General features: G+C 40.8%; 1 protein-coding gene across 2 annotated transcripts in view; it reads left to right on the forward strand.

Moving 5' to 3' along the window:
- The window catches only part of LMTK3 (lemur tyrosine kinase 3), a 121,291-nt gene extending 109,401 nt beyond the window's left edge, over nt 1–11,890 (forward strand). Inside the window, exons 7-10 of one of the 2 annotated variants that reach the window (XM_040325685.1) lie at nt 3,105–3,463; nt 5,235–5,286; nt 6,710–6,955; nt 10,484–11,890. In XM_040325685.1, coding sequence (XP_040181619.1) covers nt 3,105–3,463; nt 5,235–5,286; nt 6,710–6,955; nt 10,484–10,500 — 674 coding nt within the window. In that variant the 3' untranslated portion in view covers nt 10,501–11,890. Of the gene's footprint in view, nt 1–3,104; nt 3,464–5,174; nt 5,287–6,709; nt 6,961–10,483 lie in introns of those variants that run through there. The other variant, XM_040325686.1, reaches the window with a different exon arrangement.
- The last annotated feature ends 7,218 nt before the right edge of the window (nt 11,891–19,108 follow it).

The raw sequence follows: 19,108 nt of genomic DNA on the forward strand, positions 1-19,108 counted from the left end.
CTTGCTTTTCAGCATGCATGTTTTTTCCCCCGTCGTTAATGCCTACACAAGGCCGTTTTTCATAACGAGAAAAACGATGACATGAAAAACAACGAGAAAAATGTTCTGGAGCCTAAACACAATCGTTTTTTTTTATCTTAAACATTTTTATTTTAACAAAGACTTTACAACAAAAGACACATTATTACATTTATATATTGACATACATACAACATCACATACATGGTCTCCTTATAATCCCTTATGTAGGTTAATCTATGGCGGCACTTGTTCAAAAGTGCATAGTGCCTCATCCTATCCTCCTCTGCTCCATACACCTCTCTTTAAGACATCCCCCCTGATTCACTTTAATCGCTCTCTGGGATAGGTACAGGTAGGTACTGATTGGCTCCAGGTACAGGGAGTGGTAGAGATGTAAAGATGGAGGGAAGGGGAGAGAGAGAGAAGAAAAAAAAAAAACCCTATGTGCAGCATATTTAATTAAAAAATTTGTATTCTGCCCTTCCGCTTTAAAGGTTGAAGGCTTCTACAGTATTGTGGACTTAAAGGAGTTCCACCACCCCAATCCTCTTTCTCGGAGTAAAGGATGGACAAAGGGGAATCGAAAAAGGGAAAGAGAGAAAAAAAAATGTGGTGTGGTCAATCTGACTAAATCATTCCCTTAGTGAGGGGCACCCATATGTGCAGCTTATTTAGATTAAAATTTATATTCTAACCTTCTTCATTTCTAAGTGAAGGATTCAAAATAATGTGAATTTAAGGGGGCTAACCTACCCCACTCCTCTTTCTCCAAGTGAGGGTAAGGCCCCGTACACACGACCAGTTTCCTCGGCAGAATTCAGCTTCCGACCGAGTTTCTGGCTGAATTCTGCCGAGGAAACTGGCCGTGTGTACACTTTCGGCCGAGGAAGCCGACGAGGACCTCGGCGAGGAAATAGAGAACATGTTCTCTATTTCCTCGTTGTTCTATGGGAGCTCTCGGCCCGCCGAGGTCCTCGGCGGCTTCAGGGCTGAACTGGCCGAGGAACTCGATGTGTTTGGCACGTCGAGTTCCTCGGCCGTGTGTACGGGGCCTAAGAGGACGACCAATTTAAAAATTTCATTTTTCTCGCCATGAAAAATGGTCATGGGTACACGGCATTACACTTAAAAAATTTACCTGTTCCAGTTTACATACAAATTCAACTTAAGAACAAACTTACAGAACCTTGTTTGTAACCTGGGGACTGCCTGTACAGAATCACCACATTTACTAATCTAAGTGAAAATTTACTTTGCTATATCTTTCTTTATTAAGTCAAATGCACTGGGTGTGAAGCAAATCATCTTATTGGGTATGATGCTGAATGTCCTAAACTGGGATATGGCTACAAAAATCTAATCTTTCCACATATATCAGTGTGTAATCCTTAGTTAATTCTGTTGCTACTGTGCAGAGACTTAAATAATAATCTAAATACATACCATAGGCCATTTATCAACTGCAGTCCTCAAGTACCCCCAACCTCCACCACTAATTAATAATTTTTAGGATTTTACACAGATAAACAAGTTCAGGTCCACCCAATAGCAGTTTTACTGCTACAGGGTGGCACCTGTGCGCCAGATTACATATCTATGCGTGATCAGACACCTCGAGGTGGGGGGCATGCATGAACGCCGCCGGCACCTTGCTTCCACAGTAATTTCACACAGCGGAAGCCGATCAGGGGATGCACGGTACCCAATGTTTTCCGACACCCGACAATCGTTAGACAGAGAGGCAGAATGGCGATCTGCCTATGGAAACAAGGCAGAGCACCGTTCAGACAGGAAGGAGGGATGGAACTTGTGTCCCTGGTCCCCAAAAAGTGTTGGTGTCAGAATGTCTGCCGCAATATCGCAGTCCCGCTATAAGTCGCTGATCGCCGCCATTACTAGTAAAAAAAAAAATTACATTTAAATAAATAAAACTATGCAATAGATTTTAGACACTATTAGCCAGATTCAGGTAGAGTTACGCCGGCGTATCAGTAGATACGCCGTCGTAACTCCGAATCTGCCCTGTCATATATTTAAGCGTATTCTCAAATTGAGATACGCTTAAATGTTGCTCAGATACGACGGCCTGCGCCATCGTATCTAAGCTGACTATTTACGCTGGCCGCTAGGGGCGTGTATGCTGATTTACCCCTAGAATGCGTAAATCAGCGAGATACGCCTATTCACGAACGTACGCTTGCCCGTCGCAGTAAAGATACGCCGTTTACATAAGGCGTTTTCAGGCGTAAAGATAATCCACCAAAAAGATGGCGCAGCCAATGTTAAGTATGGACGTCGGGACCGCGTCGAATTTTTACATTTTTACGTCGTTTGCGTAAGTCGTCCGTGAATGGGGCTGGCCGTAATTTACGTTCACGTCGAAACCAATAAGTCTTTGCGGCGTAATTTGGAGCATGACTTCCATTGTCAAATTGTTTGCAAGCAAAAATTATGTTTTTTTTATTTTTGCTTTCCTTGCATGTGATTGGGGAAAATTCCAGTAATGCAAGGCTTTCTCCCTGGTGTGAAGTGTCGTGCTCGCCCCCTCCCTTGGACTACAGGAGAGTCAGGATGCTCTCTAAGTTGCAGATAGAGAAAGGAGCTGTGTGTTAGTGCGCGTCCTGACTCTCCTGTAGTCCAAGGGAGGGGCCGAGCACGACACTCCACACCAGGAAGAAAGCCTCGCCTTACTGTGTGGAGTTACAGACAGAAGAACAGAAAGTGAGGATTTCTCAGAAGAAATAAGGACATTTAAAAGCAAAATTGAAGGATGAGGTAAGTGAAGGAGGAATGCACTAAGGTAAAGGAAGCTATTTAGGAAAAAAAAATTGTACCTTTACAACCCCTTTAAGAAACACAACTGTAGCCTAATCATAGCAAATGAGGTTCTTCTTGTGCTTTTAGACCTGTCCTTTCAAGAGAGAGATGCTGACCAATCATGCACCCTGACGTTCTCATGACTTCAAATAGATATTTACAAAGATAGGCCGCTGCTCGAACTTAGGGAGTAAGAAGGACTATATCTGGCCCTGAGTAATTTTGGCTACAGTATTAACTGAAAACGTTCTTTTTTATACTCGCAGCAAAAGTTGCCAGGCTTTCTTTATCTCTTCCACCGCTGAACCTTCAAACATTCCAGAGCTCCTCTGGGCGAAAGGCTTTGTGGGAAAAAGAAGAAGAAAAAAGAGATTCACATTTCAATAAGGAAGATGAGGATGAGGACGATGATGGGTTCGGACTTCAAGAATCACAGAGAACAGGCTCAGAGTCTGAAGGAGAGGTGGCTGGGATCCCAATTGTAGTATCTGAGACAGATGATGCGCGTAATTTGCGTAGTCTGCTAAAATCCCCAAAATCAGCTGATGAAGCGGATGATGACTTTGATCGGAAGAGGAAGATGGTGTCCTTCTTTGACGATGTAACTGTATATCTTTTTGACCAGGTAATAGATTTAAATGCTCATGTTTTCAAGATCATTAAAGCCAATCTAAACCCCAAAGAATTAACATATTGTAGCTTACCAGTCCCTAGATGTGGCGACTGCTTTAGTTTTCACATTTCATTCCAAAAAAAATTATCTGCAAGCAGTGCTGGTGTTCTGTCAAAAGAGCCAACTTGTCAAAATCTCCACAATTACGTCACTTCCGATGACTCTCCAGCAACAGTAATTGTAGATTTCGACGAGTTACCCGTTTTTACAGAACACTGGCAGCATATACACTACGGTACACTATATAATGAGTGGACATTGTTAGTCTGCCTGCTACTAGCCAACAACATGGCCGCCTCCAAGGAGACAACATTTTTACTCCTTAGGCCTCGTACACACGACCGAGTTTCTTGGCAAAAACCAGCAAGAAACTTGCTGGGAGATATTTTTTTGCCGAGGAAACCGGTCGTGTGTACATTTTCGTCGAGGAAACTGTCGAGAAACTCGACGAGCCAAAAAGAGAGCAAGTTCTCTATTTCCTTGACGGGAATGGAGAAACTTGCCTTGTCGAGTTCCTCGACAGCCTAACAAGGAACTCGACGAGGAAAACGATGCGTTTCGCCCGTCGAGTTCCTCGGTCGTGTGTACGAGGCTTCAGCCGGTGTTCTGTCAAAACAGCCAAGTCATCGTGTACCGTACTGTATACGCTGCCGGTGTTGTGTGAAAACAGCCAAGTCATCAAAATCTGCAATTACTGCTGCTGGAGGATCACCATAAGTTACCTAATTAGAGATTTGGACGAGTTGGCTCTTTTGACAGAACACAGAGTCAAGGCCATCTAGAGCTCAGGGTGGAAATGCCAAACTGCCCCCACCCCCAAGATATATGAGTTATCTGCATTCTTACCCCCTAAGCATAAATCCCCCCTCCTCCCAGTCAAATCTGCCCCCCTGCTGGAATTTGAAACCTGCACAATGGGGGTACAGAAAATACCTGTTGATCTTGCCAGAAATGCAGTGTTCTTATTACTTCTTGTCAGATGAACTGGCAGCAAAAGCAAATGTTATCTTCCTTGTGTAAACTATTAATCACATCACCCCCCTATGTAAGGAAAAAGACCTGGAAAAAAAGGAAACTACCGCAGCCACCGTATCTAAGGACTGATTCATTGTAATTTATTACATTATTGTTTTGGGGATTAGCTGTAAGTCTAGACAGTGTGTCCCATTTCCATATGTTCGATTTTTCTGACCTTATCATCACTGTACAGCTGTTAGATAAGCAGCCTGGGCATACGATTGTATCTGCATTTTCATGATAATATACAAACTAGGGTATTCTCATTGCATACTGACCTGATACTTAAATTAGCAATATGGCAACGGAGATTTAAAAATACTTTTCTTTTTTCTAATTTGAACTTGGAAGTGACATTTGCTGCTGCTTTTACTTCTGGAGAGATGCAAGACCAGCGTGACCTGTAAGGTGGTGCTCGTGTTTAAATGATCTAAATCATTTCTGTTTTCACTAATTTACTAATAACCAAGAAAATAATGTTTTTTCTTTTTTTTTTTGGCTTCAGCCTGCAGTAAAAAAAAAAAAAAATACAGTGTTGATTTACATGTTGGCTTTCCTTTCTGTCAAGGGAAACATCTTAAAATGTTAGCGCTAATCAAATCCCGAGTGTTATAGTGATGTACTGATTTATTATTGTTCATCCTAGGAAACACCTACAAATGAATTAGGTAATAATAATGCAGGAGAAAATGATCTTATTCCCCAGAATTCTTCACTAGAATCAAGTATGGATGCTTTTTCATCAGCGGATGGCTTCAGTAAGACATATTTTCTTATTCCATTTCTATCTAAAGTAATTTATTTTCCGATATTTCAGCATGGGAGGTAAAGTGTAATAGAATTGCCCATTACAAATGCATAACGATTTTCTAGGTCATCTATTTATACAATTTTAAGGCTGTTCAGATTTTGTGTCCAAACACGAAATGAAATATACCAAAGTAATGTTTTTTCCATTTTTTTTTTCATAAACATGATAATGTCTGATAAGCCAGTAGGCAGGGGCGCACATGCCACTTGGGGGCCCCATCAGGGTTGCCAGCCTCAGTAAAACTCTTACTGTGAAGAAACCTTTCCGTATTTAGAGATGACATTTCTTTTCCTCTAGACGTATAGAGAGTGCCCCCGTGTCCTCAGTGTTGACCGTAAAGTGAATAACTCAACACCAAGTTCACTATATGGACCCCTTATATATTGGTACATGTTGATCATATCCCCCCTTCTTCTCCTCTTCTCAAGAGTGAATAAATTCAGTTCCTCTAATCTTTCCTCATAGCTGAGCTCCTCCATGCCTCTTATCAGTTTGGTTGCCCTTCTCTGCACTTTCTCCAGTTCCCCAATATCCTTTTTGAGAACTGGGGCACAAAACTGAACTGCATATTCCCGCAGCTTAGAATTGCATGCTATTATTGAGCTTATTATCTACCAAAACCCCCAGATCCTTCTCCACTACGTATTTCCCCAGTTGTACTCCCCCTAGTATGTATGATGCATGCATATTCCTAGCCCCCAAGTGCATAACTTTACATTTATCAACATTAAACCTCATACGCCCAATTAGACAGTGTATTGAGGTCGGCTTGTACATCATATATCTATAGGGTACTGATTGGAATATTATATATGTATAGGGTACTGATTGGAATATTATATATGTATAGAGTACTGATTGGAATATTATATATGTATAGGGTACTGATTGGAATATTATATATGTATAGAGTACTGATTGGAATATTATATATGTATAGGGTACTGATTGGAATATTATATATGTATAGGGTACTGATTGGAATATTATATATGTATAGAGTACTGATTGGAATATTATATATGTATAGAGTACTGATTGGAATATTATATATGTATAGGGTACCGATTGGAATATTATATATGTATAGGGTACTGATTGGAATACTATGTATGTATAGGGTACTGATTGGAATATTATATATGTATAGGGTACTGATTGGAATATTATATATGTATAGGGTACTGATTGGAATATTGTATATGTATAGGGTACTGATTGAAATAGTCTATATAAATAGGGCACGGATTAGAATATTGTATACGTATAGGGTACTGCTTGTAATAGTGTATATGTATATATAGGGTACTGAGAGATGTTGTATTTCAAACTTGCAGGTAAAATAAACCTTTCTGTTTATTGTTTTTTAGGTGGAAGTTTTGAGTGGGATGATGACTTTCCTCTGATGACACAGAACTCCACGTTCCTTCCTATGGCAGCAGAGGGAGCCGCTCTCAAGTCACCGATAAGTCCTACTATGCCGTCACCTCCTCCACTCCCTGGGAAAAGAGTGGATGGAAATCTAATGGACTCACTGCGATTCACTCGTTTTACTGTCTCGCCTGCTGTAGACCCACATGTTCCACTGTGTGAAACTGAAGTAGCGCCGCCTGCAGGTTAGTACAATTCGTAACACCACATGATGTATCAGCTATTAAAGCTGCAACCACTTTATTCATTTCCATCTTAATTTGAGAGAGGAGGAGAGATTCTTCAAGTTCACCTGTCATAAAATACATATTTTCTGAAAATGTTGATTGCCAGACTGTCATATTGATTCTTTGGCTTCCATATTTCAAAAGCTTGTTCAGGTTCTGTGGCTCAGGCCTCGTACACACGACCAAGTTTCTCAGCAAAAACCAGCAAGAAACTTGCTGTTTTTTTTTTTTAGCCGAGGACACCGGTCGTGTGTACACTTTTCGACGAGGAAACTGTCGAGGATCTCGTCGAGCCAAAAAGAGAGCATGTCTTCTTTTTCCTCGACAGGAATGGGGAAATTTGGCTCGCCGAGTTCCTCGACAGCCTAACAAGGAACTCGACGAGCAAAACGAAGTGTTTCGCCCGTCGAGTTTCTCGGTCGCGTGTACGAGGCTTCAGAAGGGCTTACCCCTATACAGTAAGAAGGAGGAATGCAGCTTTTCAAGGATATAAGCAATAATTGCATATTAAAGCGGAAGTAAACCCATCGATTTAACAGTTTCAAAAAGCAGTTACATTTCTGGTATGCCGGAATTGCTAACTGTCACATTGGTTGTGCTCTCAACCAAACTGTCAAACCATCCAATGGCTGGTGTCATAACTGATCACAGGTGCAGCACCATGGCAGTTGAAGATTAAACATAGGCCAAGATGGCAGCTTCCTTGGCTGAAAATGATAGGTGGGTTTACTTACACTTTAAGCTGCATTCCTCCTTGTATCAGTAGGCCAGTAGAAGGAGCTGTGAGCTCTGAGCGCGTAGCCTGCACATCGTCATCACAATCCAGATCCCTACCTCCTCCACTTATGTACCCTCCGCCCGTGTGGTCCATGCTGGTCAGCACGGACATCCTGGAATCATCTAGGTTTCCCTATCTCCTTCCACCTTCCATCCAGCTACTCAGACCCCCAGAGGAGTCTGCACGGCAGCGGCAGCCATGGGGCGGATTACTATTTGAAAGCGTGAGAATGCCTTACATCTTGTAAGTGTATTTAATCTTATGGAATAAATACTGATGCTTTAATACTACACTCAGGTGGCGCCTCCCCTCCCTCCTTTTCTGTCTTCCATGTAACTGTGCTATTGTTTTAACCACTTAAGGACCGCCTCCTGGACATTTACATTGGCAGAATGGCACGGCTGGGCACAGGCACGTACCTGTACGTCCCCTTTAAGTGCCCAGCCGTGGGTCATGCGCGCGCCCGCGACCCGGTCCGAAGGTACGTGACCGCGGCCACGGGACCCGCGGACCCGATCGCCGCCGGTGTCCCGCGATCGGTCACAGGAGCTGAAGAATGGGGAGATGTGTGTGTAAACACACCTTCCCCATTCTTCTCAGTGGCAATGTCACTGATCGTCTGTTCCCTGATATAGGGAAAGGCGATCAGGGACATCACACGACCAGCCCCGCCCCCTACAGTTAGAAACACATATGAGGTCACACATAACCCCTACAGCGCCCCCTAGTGGTTAACTCATAAACTGCAATTGTCATTTTCACAGTAAACAATGCATTTTTATACCAATTTTTGCTGTGAAAATGACAATGGTCCCAAAAATGTGTCAAAATTGTCCGATGTGTCCGCCATAATGCCGCAGTCATGAAAAAAATCGCTGATTACCGCCATTAGTAGTAAAAAAAATATATATTATTAAAAATGCCATAAAACTATCCCCTATTTAGTAAACGCTATAACTTTTGCGCAAACCAATCGTTAAACGCTTATTGCGGGTTTTTTTACCAAAAATATGTACAAGAATACGTATCGGCCTAAACTGAGAAAAAAAATATGTTTTTTTATATCTTTTTTTGGGGGTATTTATTATAGTAAAAAATATTGTATTTTTTTTTTTCAAAATTGTCGCTCTATTTTTGTTTATAGCGCATAAAATAAAAAACGCAGAGGTGATCAAATACCACCAAAAGAAAGCTCTATTTGTGGGAAAAAAAGGACGCCAATTTTGTTTGGGAGCCACATCGCATGACTGCGCAATTTTCAGTTAAAATGACGCAGTGGCGAATCGCGAAAACTGGCCAGGTCCTTTACCTGCATAATGGTCCGGGTCTTAAGTGGTTAAAGCAATAAACATACACAGCTTTTTTAACTGGGATCTTGCACTCTTGTCTTCCCTCTCTCTGCAGACTCTTTCTGCAGCTTTCTGACCATAGCTGTGTAAATATGTAGAAGAATATATATTGACCAAACTGATGAAGAAATTTGTTTTTTAAAAACATTTTTGGGGATATTTGTTATAACAAAAAGTAAAAAAAATATAGTTTTTTTGTTTATAGCAAAAAATAAAAACCGCAGAGGTGATCAAATACCACCAAAAGAAAACTCTATTTGTGGGGAAAAAAGGACACCAAATGATAGAGTGTGAGGAGAGGAGAGCCGATCAGCGGCATCTCCTCACAGAGGACATCTAGGCATGTAACCAGGGCACTGATTACAATAAAGTGCCCACAGTGCCATCAGTGAGTGCCCACCAGTGCCAGCAAACAGTACCCACAAGTGCTAGAAATCAGTACCCATTAGTGATGCCAGTCAGTGCTGGCTCTCACTGCTGCTTCCCATCACTGCTGTCCATCAATAACCATTACTGCTGTCCATCAATGCCACCCATCAATGCCGCCTATCCGTGCCACCTATCTGTGCCCATCAGTACCACCCACTTGTGCCCACCAGTGCCACCCATCAGTGCCCACCAGTGCCGCCTATTAGTGCTGATCAGTGCCACATATCAGTGCCACCTATCAATGACCATAAGTGTGGCATATTCGTGCCTCCTCCTCAGTGCCACCTAATGAGTGCCCATAAGTGCCCCCTCATCAGTGCCCATCAGTGCAGCCTATCAGTGCCCATCAGTACCGTCTCATCAGCGCCCATCAGTGAAGGAGAAAAATGACTTATTTACAGAAAGAAAGTGTGACAGCGCTGAAAGCTGAAAAATGGCCTGGGCAGGAAGGGGGTGTAAGTGCCCAGTATTGAAGTAGTTAAGCAGGAAAATCTTCTGGTCTGTAAGTAGTTAAGAGCTCATTTCTGGAACATCTACGATGGGAATATGGAGTGTGAGCTAGTAAAACAAGCCTTCCCTTCCAGGCAGCTTCAGTGTGATGACGTCACAGACCCCACTCCACCCAATGCGTTTCCCCGTAAGAGGCGTCTTCTATGATTGGAGAGTCAATTTGTTTATATAATATCACTTTGCACATATTTGTTGGAATATTTTGCAAGGAAACAGCACATCTTTGTTTTGTTTTATTTTGGTATCACTTATTACCTGGTATTCAGGTGTTTTTGGTTGCAGCAGCTCTTATTTATATATTATATTTCTCCATTTCTGAGTGTGAGATTCAGTTTTTTCTTAAATATTTTTTCAGTTTTGTTAAAAAAAAACAGTCTATCTGTTGGTGACTAAAAATAATTTATATTTATGTCATTCCAGGCACTATTGAAAACTGAGGGTTTTGCCTTTGAGGAGAGTCTGTTGTGCCACAAGAGTCACTGAAGCCACTTAACGCATTTCTGTTTCCTCCCTTAGCGTCTTCGCTGATATTCTTTTTTTTTTTTTGTAAAATTCAGGCATACCCAGCACCGCACATTCCATTCTACGGTATTTCTAACTGTTCTGTAATTGAGATTTGTGTCTATGCCAGCAAAGGAACTTGCATCAGATATCCTGGATGATCAAACCTCTGTACAGGAAGATTTTCTTCATATTTAAATGTGCCAAACTGACTCCATTTTATATGATGTCTAGTTCCAGCAGTAGTTAGAAATTGGTATGTCCGCATTTTGTGCTCTGCAGTGAAGCTGAACGCAGTGTTTATGAAATCTGTTGATTGATGGCACTTGAGTGCAGTTCTACTAATGAAAGATCATCTGTGATGGGTTACAAAGGCACTATATATGCAGGTAAACATGTCAAATAGATAGAACACTATGCCCAGTTCGCTGATATACATTTGTCCATGTAAGTTGGTAACGCTCACCTCTGTGTGGCGCACAGACTGCTATGCTCAAGCAGCTTATAGAGTGGCGCCAAAACTACAGGAAGATGTGTCCTTGTGACTGCCAAAGTGTATTAATGTGTGATCAGTACAGCTTGTGCATTCACCATAAAGATGTGCAATAGCTGCAATAGCGAACCTGTCTGAGCTCATAATGAACAGAGTAGCAGACAGTGAGCTGAATCTCTTATGACAACTTATCTTACAGACACAACAACCCTCCTGGCGCTTCCTTAAGCTGGCCATTTACTAGCAGAATTTTGTTTGCTTGATTCTATGATTGTTAGTCTGGACAAATCGATGCTCATTTTTGATGAGAAAATTCAGTGGAGCAGGATGGAAAATTTTGCTCGGACAAACGCATTTCTAACAGTAAAGTCATCGAATGTACTGAGAATTTTCTACTAGTGTATGGCTAGCTTTAGTGAGTGGATGGGCTTTGCTCTAACTGTGACATTATTCCTATATTTCTGTGGATAAAGAGAGCTGTCAGTTAACCACAATGTAGACAAACACAGGTATGGACATTGGTGTACACAGGGACTTCACCTCTTACATTTTTAGACTTATAAAGAACAAGCCTGTGCTCACCCACACTGTGTTTAAATTATGCCTCTATTTGTTCATAAAGGGTCTATCAGTTGAGAAATTGCAGGTTGGCGAGCTGCATCTGCATGATGCAGATCCTCTTTTTTGTGAATGATAAATGCACTGATCATCAGCATTTGTTTTTGAATAAGACCAATTGTTTGAAATCAAGCTTTAAAGTCTGGGGCCCTGTACACACAGCCGGAAATCCCGTCAGGAAAAAAAACGTAGTTTTTCCTGACGGGATTCCTGGCAAGCTTTTCTTGCAAAGCCGTGCATTCAGACGGGCATTCAAAAGAACCGCCGTGTGTAGCAAGAATGCGGTGACGTCATCGACTACGATGAGCCGGTGCTCGTCACTTTCGATGCCGTCGCCACCATCTTGCTACACACCACACCTTGTATGCTACCGCACATGCGTCGAAGTCTTATCGAACATGCGCGGTTTTGTTACAAAGCAGGTAAGCATACAAACAACCGGTTTTCTCGGCAGGAAACACTCTGTGGGGAATCCCGACGAGAAAATAGAGAGCAGGGTTCTCTATTTTCCTGTCGGCATTCCCGGCTGTTTTCCTGACTGAAAAACTGCTAGGAAGCATACACAGTGCCGGATTGCCGGCCAAATGCTCTCCTGGCAGTTTTCCTGCCGGGGAAACCGGTCGGCCTCGTACACACGACCGAGGAACTCATCTTAACTGAAACATCGTTTTCCTCTACGAGTTCCTTGTCAGGCTTGTCGAGAATCTTGACAAGCTTTCTTTGCGTACACACTGTCATGACCAAATCTCCTCGTTCTCAAACGCGGTGACGTACAACACATATGACGGCAGGGGAAGTTCGATTCCACTGGCACAACCCTTGGGGCTGCTTTTGCTAATCTCATGTTACTGTAAAAGTTTGGTAAGAGACGATTTGCACTTTTCTGTCTGTTACAGCGTAACAAATGTGCTATCTCCATTACAAACGCTACTTTTACCGAAGGTGCGCTCCTGCACTTTGTTCTGAGCATGTGCAGGTTTCTTAGCATACACACGATCATGTTTCTCATCGAAAACCAGCCCGATGAGAAACACGACGAGGAAATTGAGACTCCCGACGAGGAAAAAGAGAACTTATTCTCTTTTTTTCTCGTCGAGTTCCACGACAGTTTTCTCGATGAAAAACATACACACGACCGTTTTCCTCTGCAAAAACCTCTGCCACCAAGTTTCTTGATGGATTCTGTCAAGGAAAACGGTCGTGTGTACGAGGCTGTCGTGTGTACGAGGCTTCAAAGGTTTGGGAGCACTAAAATAAACTTGCACAGTTCTGGGCAATTCAAATTAAATAAAATAGACAATGTTACCTTTAATGAAGATCCAGAAATATAGGCAGATAAAGTTATATGCAAATCCCCTTGTAAAAGTCAAATTTGGCTATGCACCTTCCAAGTTCCAAGCCACCCAATTGGAAGTTGAGATTTGAATATAAATTCAGCTGCCTACATCTCTGAATTTTCTAATTGAATTGACAATACATTTTCACGAATAGTTACATTTGCCTAAGGCCAGGTTCACATATGTGCAAATTTGATGCAGGTTTCCCAGCATCCTATTCGCATTACATGCGAGTGTGACCGGCTCTCAATGGAGCTAGTTCACGAAGGTCCAGGGCGGCCGCGGAGCGGATTACAAAAAGGTGTTCATCAATGGTGTTAGTGAGAAGAATAATGTCCCATCTTTGGTGTCAATGGAGAAATAATGCCTCATTATTGGTGTCAGTGGAGGAATAGTTCCCCATCATTGGCATTAGTGGGAGGAATAGTACCTCATTCCATGGGAGAAATAGTGTCCCAAAGGCCAGATAAAGGCAAGCAAAGGGCTGCATCCAGCCCCCGGGCCGTGGTTTGGAGACCACTTCTCTAGAGTGTTGGTGTTCTAAACACTTTAAAGGGTCCCATTTAGGCTAAATTTATCTATTTTAATATAGAATAAATTAAACATTCAAAAGGGAATGTGTATCCCCTTATAATGGACAAGACAGGTGTGCAGTAAACACAAAGCTCAGAACTTTAGTACAGGGGTTCCCATTTGAAAGTCCTCAAAAGATGAAATAAACTGTTAGGAAATGTAATTCTTTAGCATCTCCCAAACAATTAAATATCACTTTTGGGGTGACTGGCCCAAGACACCTGGCAATTACATTGTTCAAAAATAAAAATAGAAGAATTTTCATCTTCACAGCACCTGCTCCAGCTCTGGGCAAGGCAAGACTGAAGAAATATTTTTAGTAGAAATACTGTATAACATAGGTGTTTAGCTGAGAATCTTTAATGACTGGGTGTTGGTGAATGACGCATATTCTAAGAACAGATGCAGTGGGGGAAGATGTGTTTTAAGCAATGTATGTATAATAAGTATTTTTTTTCTAATTTAGTACAGGTAAGACAAACATGGCAATAGCAATTTCTGTGTGTAGACGTTTAGGAGATTAAAACATGGGTGAAAGTAAAAGTGGAGGCATCTGCCTATAGAAACCATCGGACTTCTGTTTTTATGTTCTCCCCTGTTTTGCAAAAATGTTGGAGTGTGGCCGATTACTCTAATAATTCCACTTTTACTTTCCTCCAAATGAAAACTGTGAACAAAAATATGTTTTGTTTGCCTGATGGCACAGAGGGGATAAGCATTGATATTCGAAATATAAAATGAAGACATATTCTATGCGATTGTTTGCTGCCTCAATGGAGTTTTAAATTTGGACTCTCTGAGGGTGATTTATGAAAACTGGAATAAACATTGAACTGTTACCATAGCAATCCAATTCTTTATTTGAAATGTGGTTGCTATGAGCAGTAGCCCCAATTTTTCCTAAAAAAAAATTCTCGGTTTTCATAAATCAGCGCCTTTGTGTTTAAAGTTTATGTCCGTTTTCATTCTCTTTCTCCTCTTTGCCTTTTAATGCAAAGCTGTTTTTTTCCCTGCAAAATAACTTCAGAATGTAAACCTGCTGCTTGCTGACCTGGTTTACTCCTGGTGCCAAATGAACCCAATGGGGAGCCTTACTGGTTAAAGCAATGACACAGTGACTTTTGGTGGATTAAAAAATATTATTATAAATTCAAATTGTACAACAAACTGCAACTATTACATTTTTTGTTCCTGGACTAGGAATAGTGCACTAGATGCACAAAACAGCTGATGTGCAATTGGAACTTTACTGTGAAATGATTTGTACTAAAGGTGTCCCATGAAGATGGATATGGTTCATAACTGATGTACCAGCGGCTGCTTGACTAAGTTCACCAATCTCCTATTTTCTGACATCAAGCTTACTTGCCTAAATTAAAAGGGAAGTGGATTTAAGTAACTTGTTGCTGACAAATTTTGAAAGAAGTCCAGAAAAATATCTACAGTTTCTTGGCATCACATGGCTTGCACTGCAAGATCAAACTTTTTTTTTAAAAGAAAAAACAAGTAATGTTGACCATTTTCTAACAGCTAGAACAGTAAATGTATGGCAAAACGTATCCGCTAATCATAAAGAACAATCTTGCCTCATTTTGAAGGAATTCATAATTGTAACTGATATTTTTTAACTTCATACTGGATTTACTCTTTGAAAAAAAAAATAGTAACATTATTGAGATCTCTGCTTCTTATCAAACTCAACTGACTGCATTCCTAAGACAAATGCCATGTGTTCTCCAAACTACGGAGATCTACTTTCCAGCAGCTCATCATATTGACTCTTACATGGTTTATGAGGCTTTTCAAGATGCATCATGGGAATCCAGGCTTCATGAATGTGTGTTTGTATGTTGGTTTCTATTTTCTTTTATAATCATCCATGTTTCTTTTTTATTCTTTTTTAATAAGTACCATAGCCCAAGGAAAGAAGTGACAGGTAGTATGACGGGTAGTATGCTCCCTTTAAAGAAGCAGTACTAGATAGGGAAATTTAAAACAAAATTGCTCTTACAACAAACATTCTAAGCGGAAACTTTTCTTTGGAGTTTTAAACATTTTAGTTTGATTTTAAGAATATGTCTACCTAAGCTAGGCAAATTAATTGCTGGTTGACTGTTAGCAGGATGGCAATTTTTTACATTTGTTTGGAGTAATGAAGGTATTCTTTAAAAGTAATGATTTTTTATTTCTTTTTTAATGTTTAGGATCTCTGTCTCCAATGTTAAATGTTAAAATATTTATGAGTAGAACCGCCCTACCCAAATTTAATGCTTAAGGCAATTAGAATGTAAAGCCTATGTATTTATGGACTGCATATCCCAAAACCTGACCTGAGTATGTGAATGGCACTGCACATTTTTACTGGCAGTATGACCAGTTAATCATAACTGCAACTAGAGCCACTTGAGGGGGACTTTTGATTTGACCACCAGCCATGGTGATGCAACTCATGGGCCCCATCTCTTTCCTGAGTATAAGCAGCCACACTTGCTGAATCCTTGATTGTCTAAAAATTCAACAAACTTTATTGCATCTTATACTGAACATGCATCAAATCCCTCCTCGCCAGAACCTGCTCCTTGTCCACTAATGTGTTCCACCATAGAGGTGATTAAATCTCATCTATTCCTTGAGGCTATTACTAAGCCCCTGCCCAGGGTGAAATGCTTTAGCGGAGAAGCAGGGCCTAGTAAGGAGGCCTTTGATTTATCTTTAGTACAAGATGGAAAAAGGTTATGTAATTTTTATTAGGAATAAAAAAGTATTTGGTGGAAATGCGGCTCTTTATGTTATGATTATGACCAGATAGACCATCACTTGTGATAACTGCTGTATTCCTGAATTCTGTAAAATCTCTCAGACCACTCCGTAATGAAAAAACAATCATTTCACTGCAAACATTGCATTTAGGAGCAATATTGCAAAAGTTACTCAGTGGGCAATTTAGTGACAAGTAAAACACTGTACCACACTGAAGTGGCCTTTATATTGAGGCCTAAGATGACTTTATCCTACACTTGGAACCTAACCTTATGGTTTCCTACTAGTTTTCTTTTATAAGAGGGTTTTTGTTCTTCCCTTCAGATACGTATATTTTTAGACATTTAGGTATTTCTTTGACATGCAATGTCCCAGGTTTGTATACTATGTATATATACTGTATATATGTGTATATTTATATATATTATATGCATGTATATGTATAATTACAGTTTACAGACATGCACAGTAGCAATTATTTAATAAACCCCCATAAATTATATGGAAAAAATACTATCATCTAGTACTGCTTCTTTAAATCGTTATAGTGAATAAAGTCAGACTGGTCCAGATGTTTCTGTTGTCACCTAAAGAGACTGTAAAGAGTAATATGTTTTAAAATGTTGTATCTACTCAAAACTAAAAACAAAAAAATGAAAATTTAGGCCCTAGACCTATTTTATTTTTAGCTTGCAAATAATAGCCTGTAGAGAATTCGATTTTCAAAGCACCTACGCTTCAAACAGTTTAAAAAAGCCCTTAGAGTTCCCTTCAGCTTTAGCCTGGAGCGCTGAATACAGAATTTATTGGAAGCGCAATGTTTAGCAGGATTTAGAAAGTAATGCTGAAGCTTCCTGAAGTCTGTTCGAAGCTTAAGCAGTACTAACGTGTTTAATCCTGTTAAAGCTACAGTCAACATTTCTTTAAGATCTGTATTCAACAGCACGGGACATGAATTCAGTACGTCTGTGCAGTACACGTGCATTTCTCCATGTTTTATTCCTTTATTTCCTAAACGTCCAGAAAAATTCCTGTTGATCTGCTAGAAATCCAGTGTGCTCCTTACTTGCAGTTTCATCTGACTACACAATGCATCCACTACAATGAAATCCCAAGCAGTGTTTTCAGGCCTGGCCAGTTCTCTCCTCCTGAATTACAGTGTTCGATAGTCCGGAAAGGTAGAACTAAGGCAGGGTTGATAATACAACCAGGTGATTCGTTTACAGAGGTACACGCAGAATAGAAATGACAACACTGCTCCTACTGCAACCGATAGGATGAAGTCTATGGGTAATCCAGCTAAGAACATAGTCAAAGACGAGAAATAACGTATAGCCATATCCAGTATATCTAGTTCATGGCATCGGGGGAGAGGAGAAGGAAGAGGGAGGAGGAATTGGGGGGGGGGGGGAGATAAATATATCACATGGGAAAATTCAGTACTCAGGGAACATCAAAAACAACAGAAGAACAGAAGTATAGAAACTAGTGAGGCCATCTAAGCAAGATTTCCTGATGAGCGTAAAAGGCAATGTTGTTAAAGAGGCAAAACATGGGGAAATTTGCATATATTTCAGAGATGTACTGAATATTTATTTTATTTTGCCCTGACACAATCTTCAAGAAAGCTGCTTAAAGCTTGATGAATGCTATAAAAAAGCTTGGCCATGCCGATGTTCTTTAGACTTTCATGCATGAACAAAGTTGCCCTTGTGTTTGGGGCCTTTGTGCCCTAATTCATACCCCTGAACAATACCTACTTGGAGAGCTCCAAGCTAAACCAACAGGGTAGATCTTTAGAACTCTTCACACATGCACATGCTTCTTTCTCTAGTGAATCTCCCCTTCTTCACCTTCCCAAAGTGCTGACACAGATATAAGATGATACTGCAGGTATGTCATACAAAACAGCCGGTTCTAATATCTTCCTGCATAGAGATAGCATCGGAGGTGTAAGGATTTAGCATGGCTGTTTCTGGGGTATGATGAGGTGAGTACAGTATATGGAAAGGAAAGTGCTTTATTAAGGGGTCAGATTAGTGTTAGGGTCAGGGATAAGGAATGTTAAAGATAGGTTTTAGGGTGTTGAAGTGCTTAGGGATGAATTTTTGATGACTGAGCCTCGGTTCACATTTGTGCGGTGCGGGACACTGCATGTGATTTGCACAGGTATCACACTGCATTCCTGTACAAATCACATGCAATGTCTGTGCGGTGCGATTTGAGACATTCTATTTGTATGGCTCAAATTGCATCCGCACCAAAATGGTGCAGGACCTTTATTTTTGCCGCACCTAAATCGCATCACACCCATGCAAGTCGATTCTTTCGCTGCATTTTGCAAGCTGTTTTAGGGTGTTGTTAACGCCCACAGTAGATCGCATTGACGCCATGCGATTTCAATGGGATGGGTTTCCTGCATCGCATCAGTGTGAACTGAGGCCTATGCCGCGTGCACACGATCATTTTTTTGGCATGAGAAAAATGTCGTTTTTCAAAAAGAAGCCTTTTTTAACCTTTCAACGGTAAATAATTTTAAATAATCAGAGAACCCATGCTAATTATTACTATATCTACAACTTATGGTTTAGCAGTGTGATGGTCATTGGGAATGTGGCTCCTTACATTTGTAGTCTTGGCAAAAAATCCCCCCTTATACAGAAATCAAAAGATCATTGGTGCCAAGGGTTACTTATTTAAGAGGTAGAAATTGCTCATTGGTTAATGAACCCTTAATAACCTGTAAATGAACCTTAAAGCGGA

This window comes from Rana temporaria, chromosome 10 (genome assembly GCF_905171775.1).
Source record: "Rana temporaria chromosome 10, aRanTem1.1, whole genome shotgun sequence".
Classification (NCBI taxonomy): domain Eukaryota; kingdom Metazoa; phylum Chordata; class Amphibia; order Anura; family Ranidae; genus Rana; species Rana temporaria.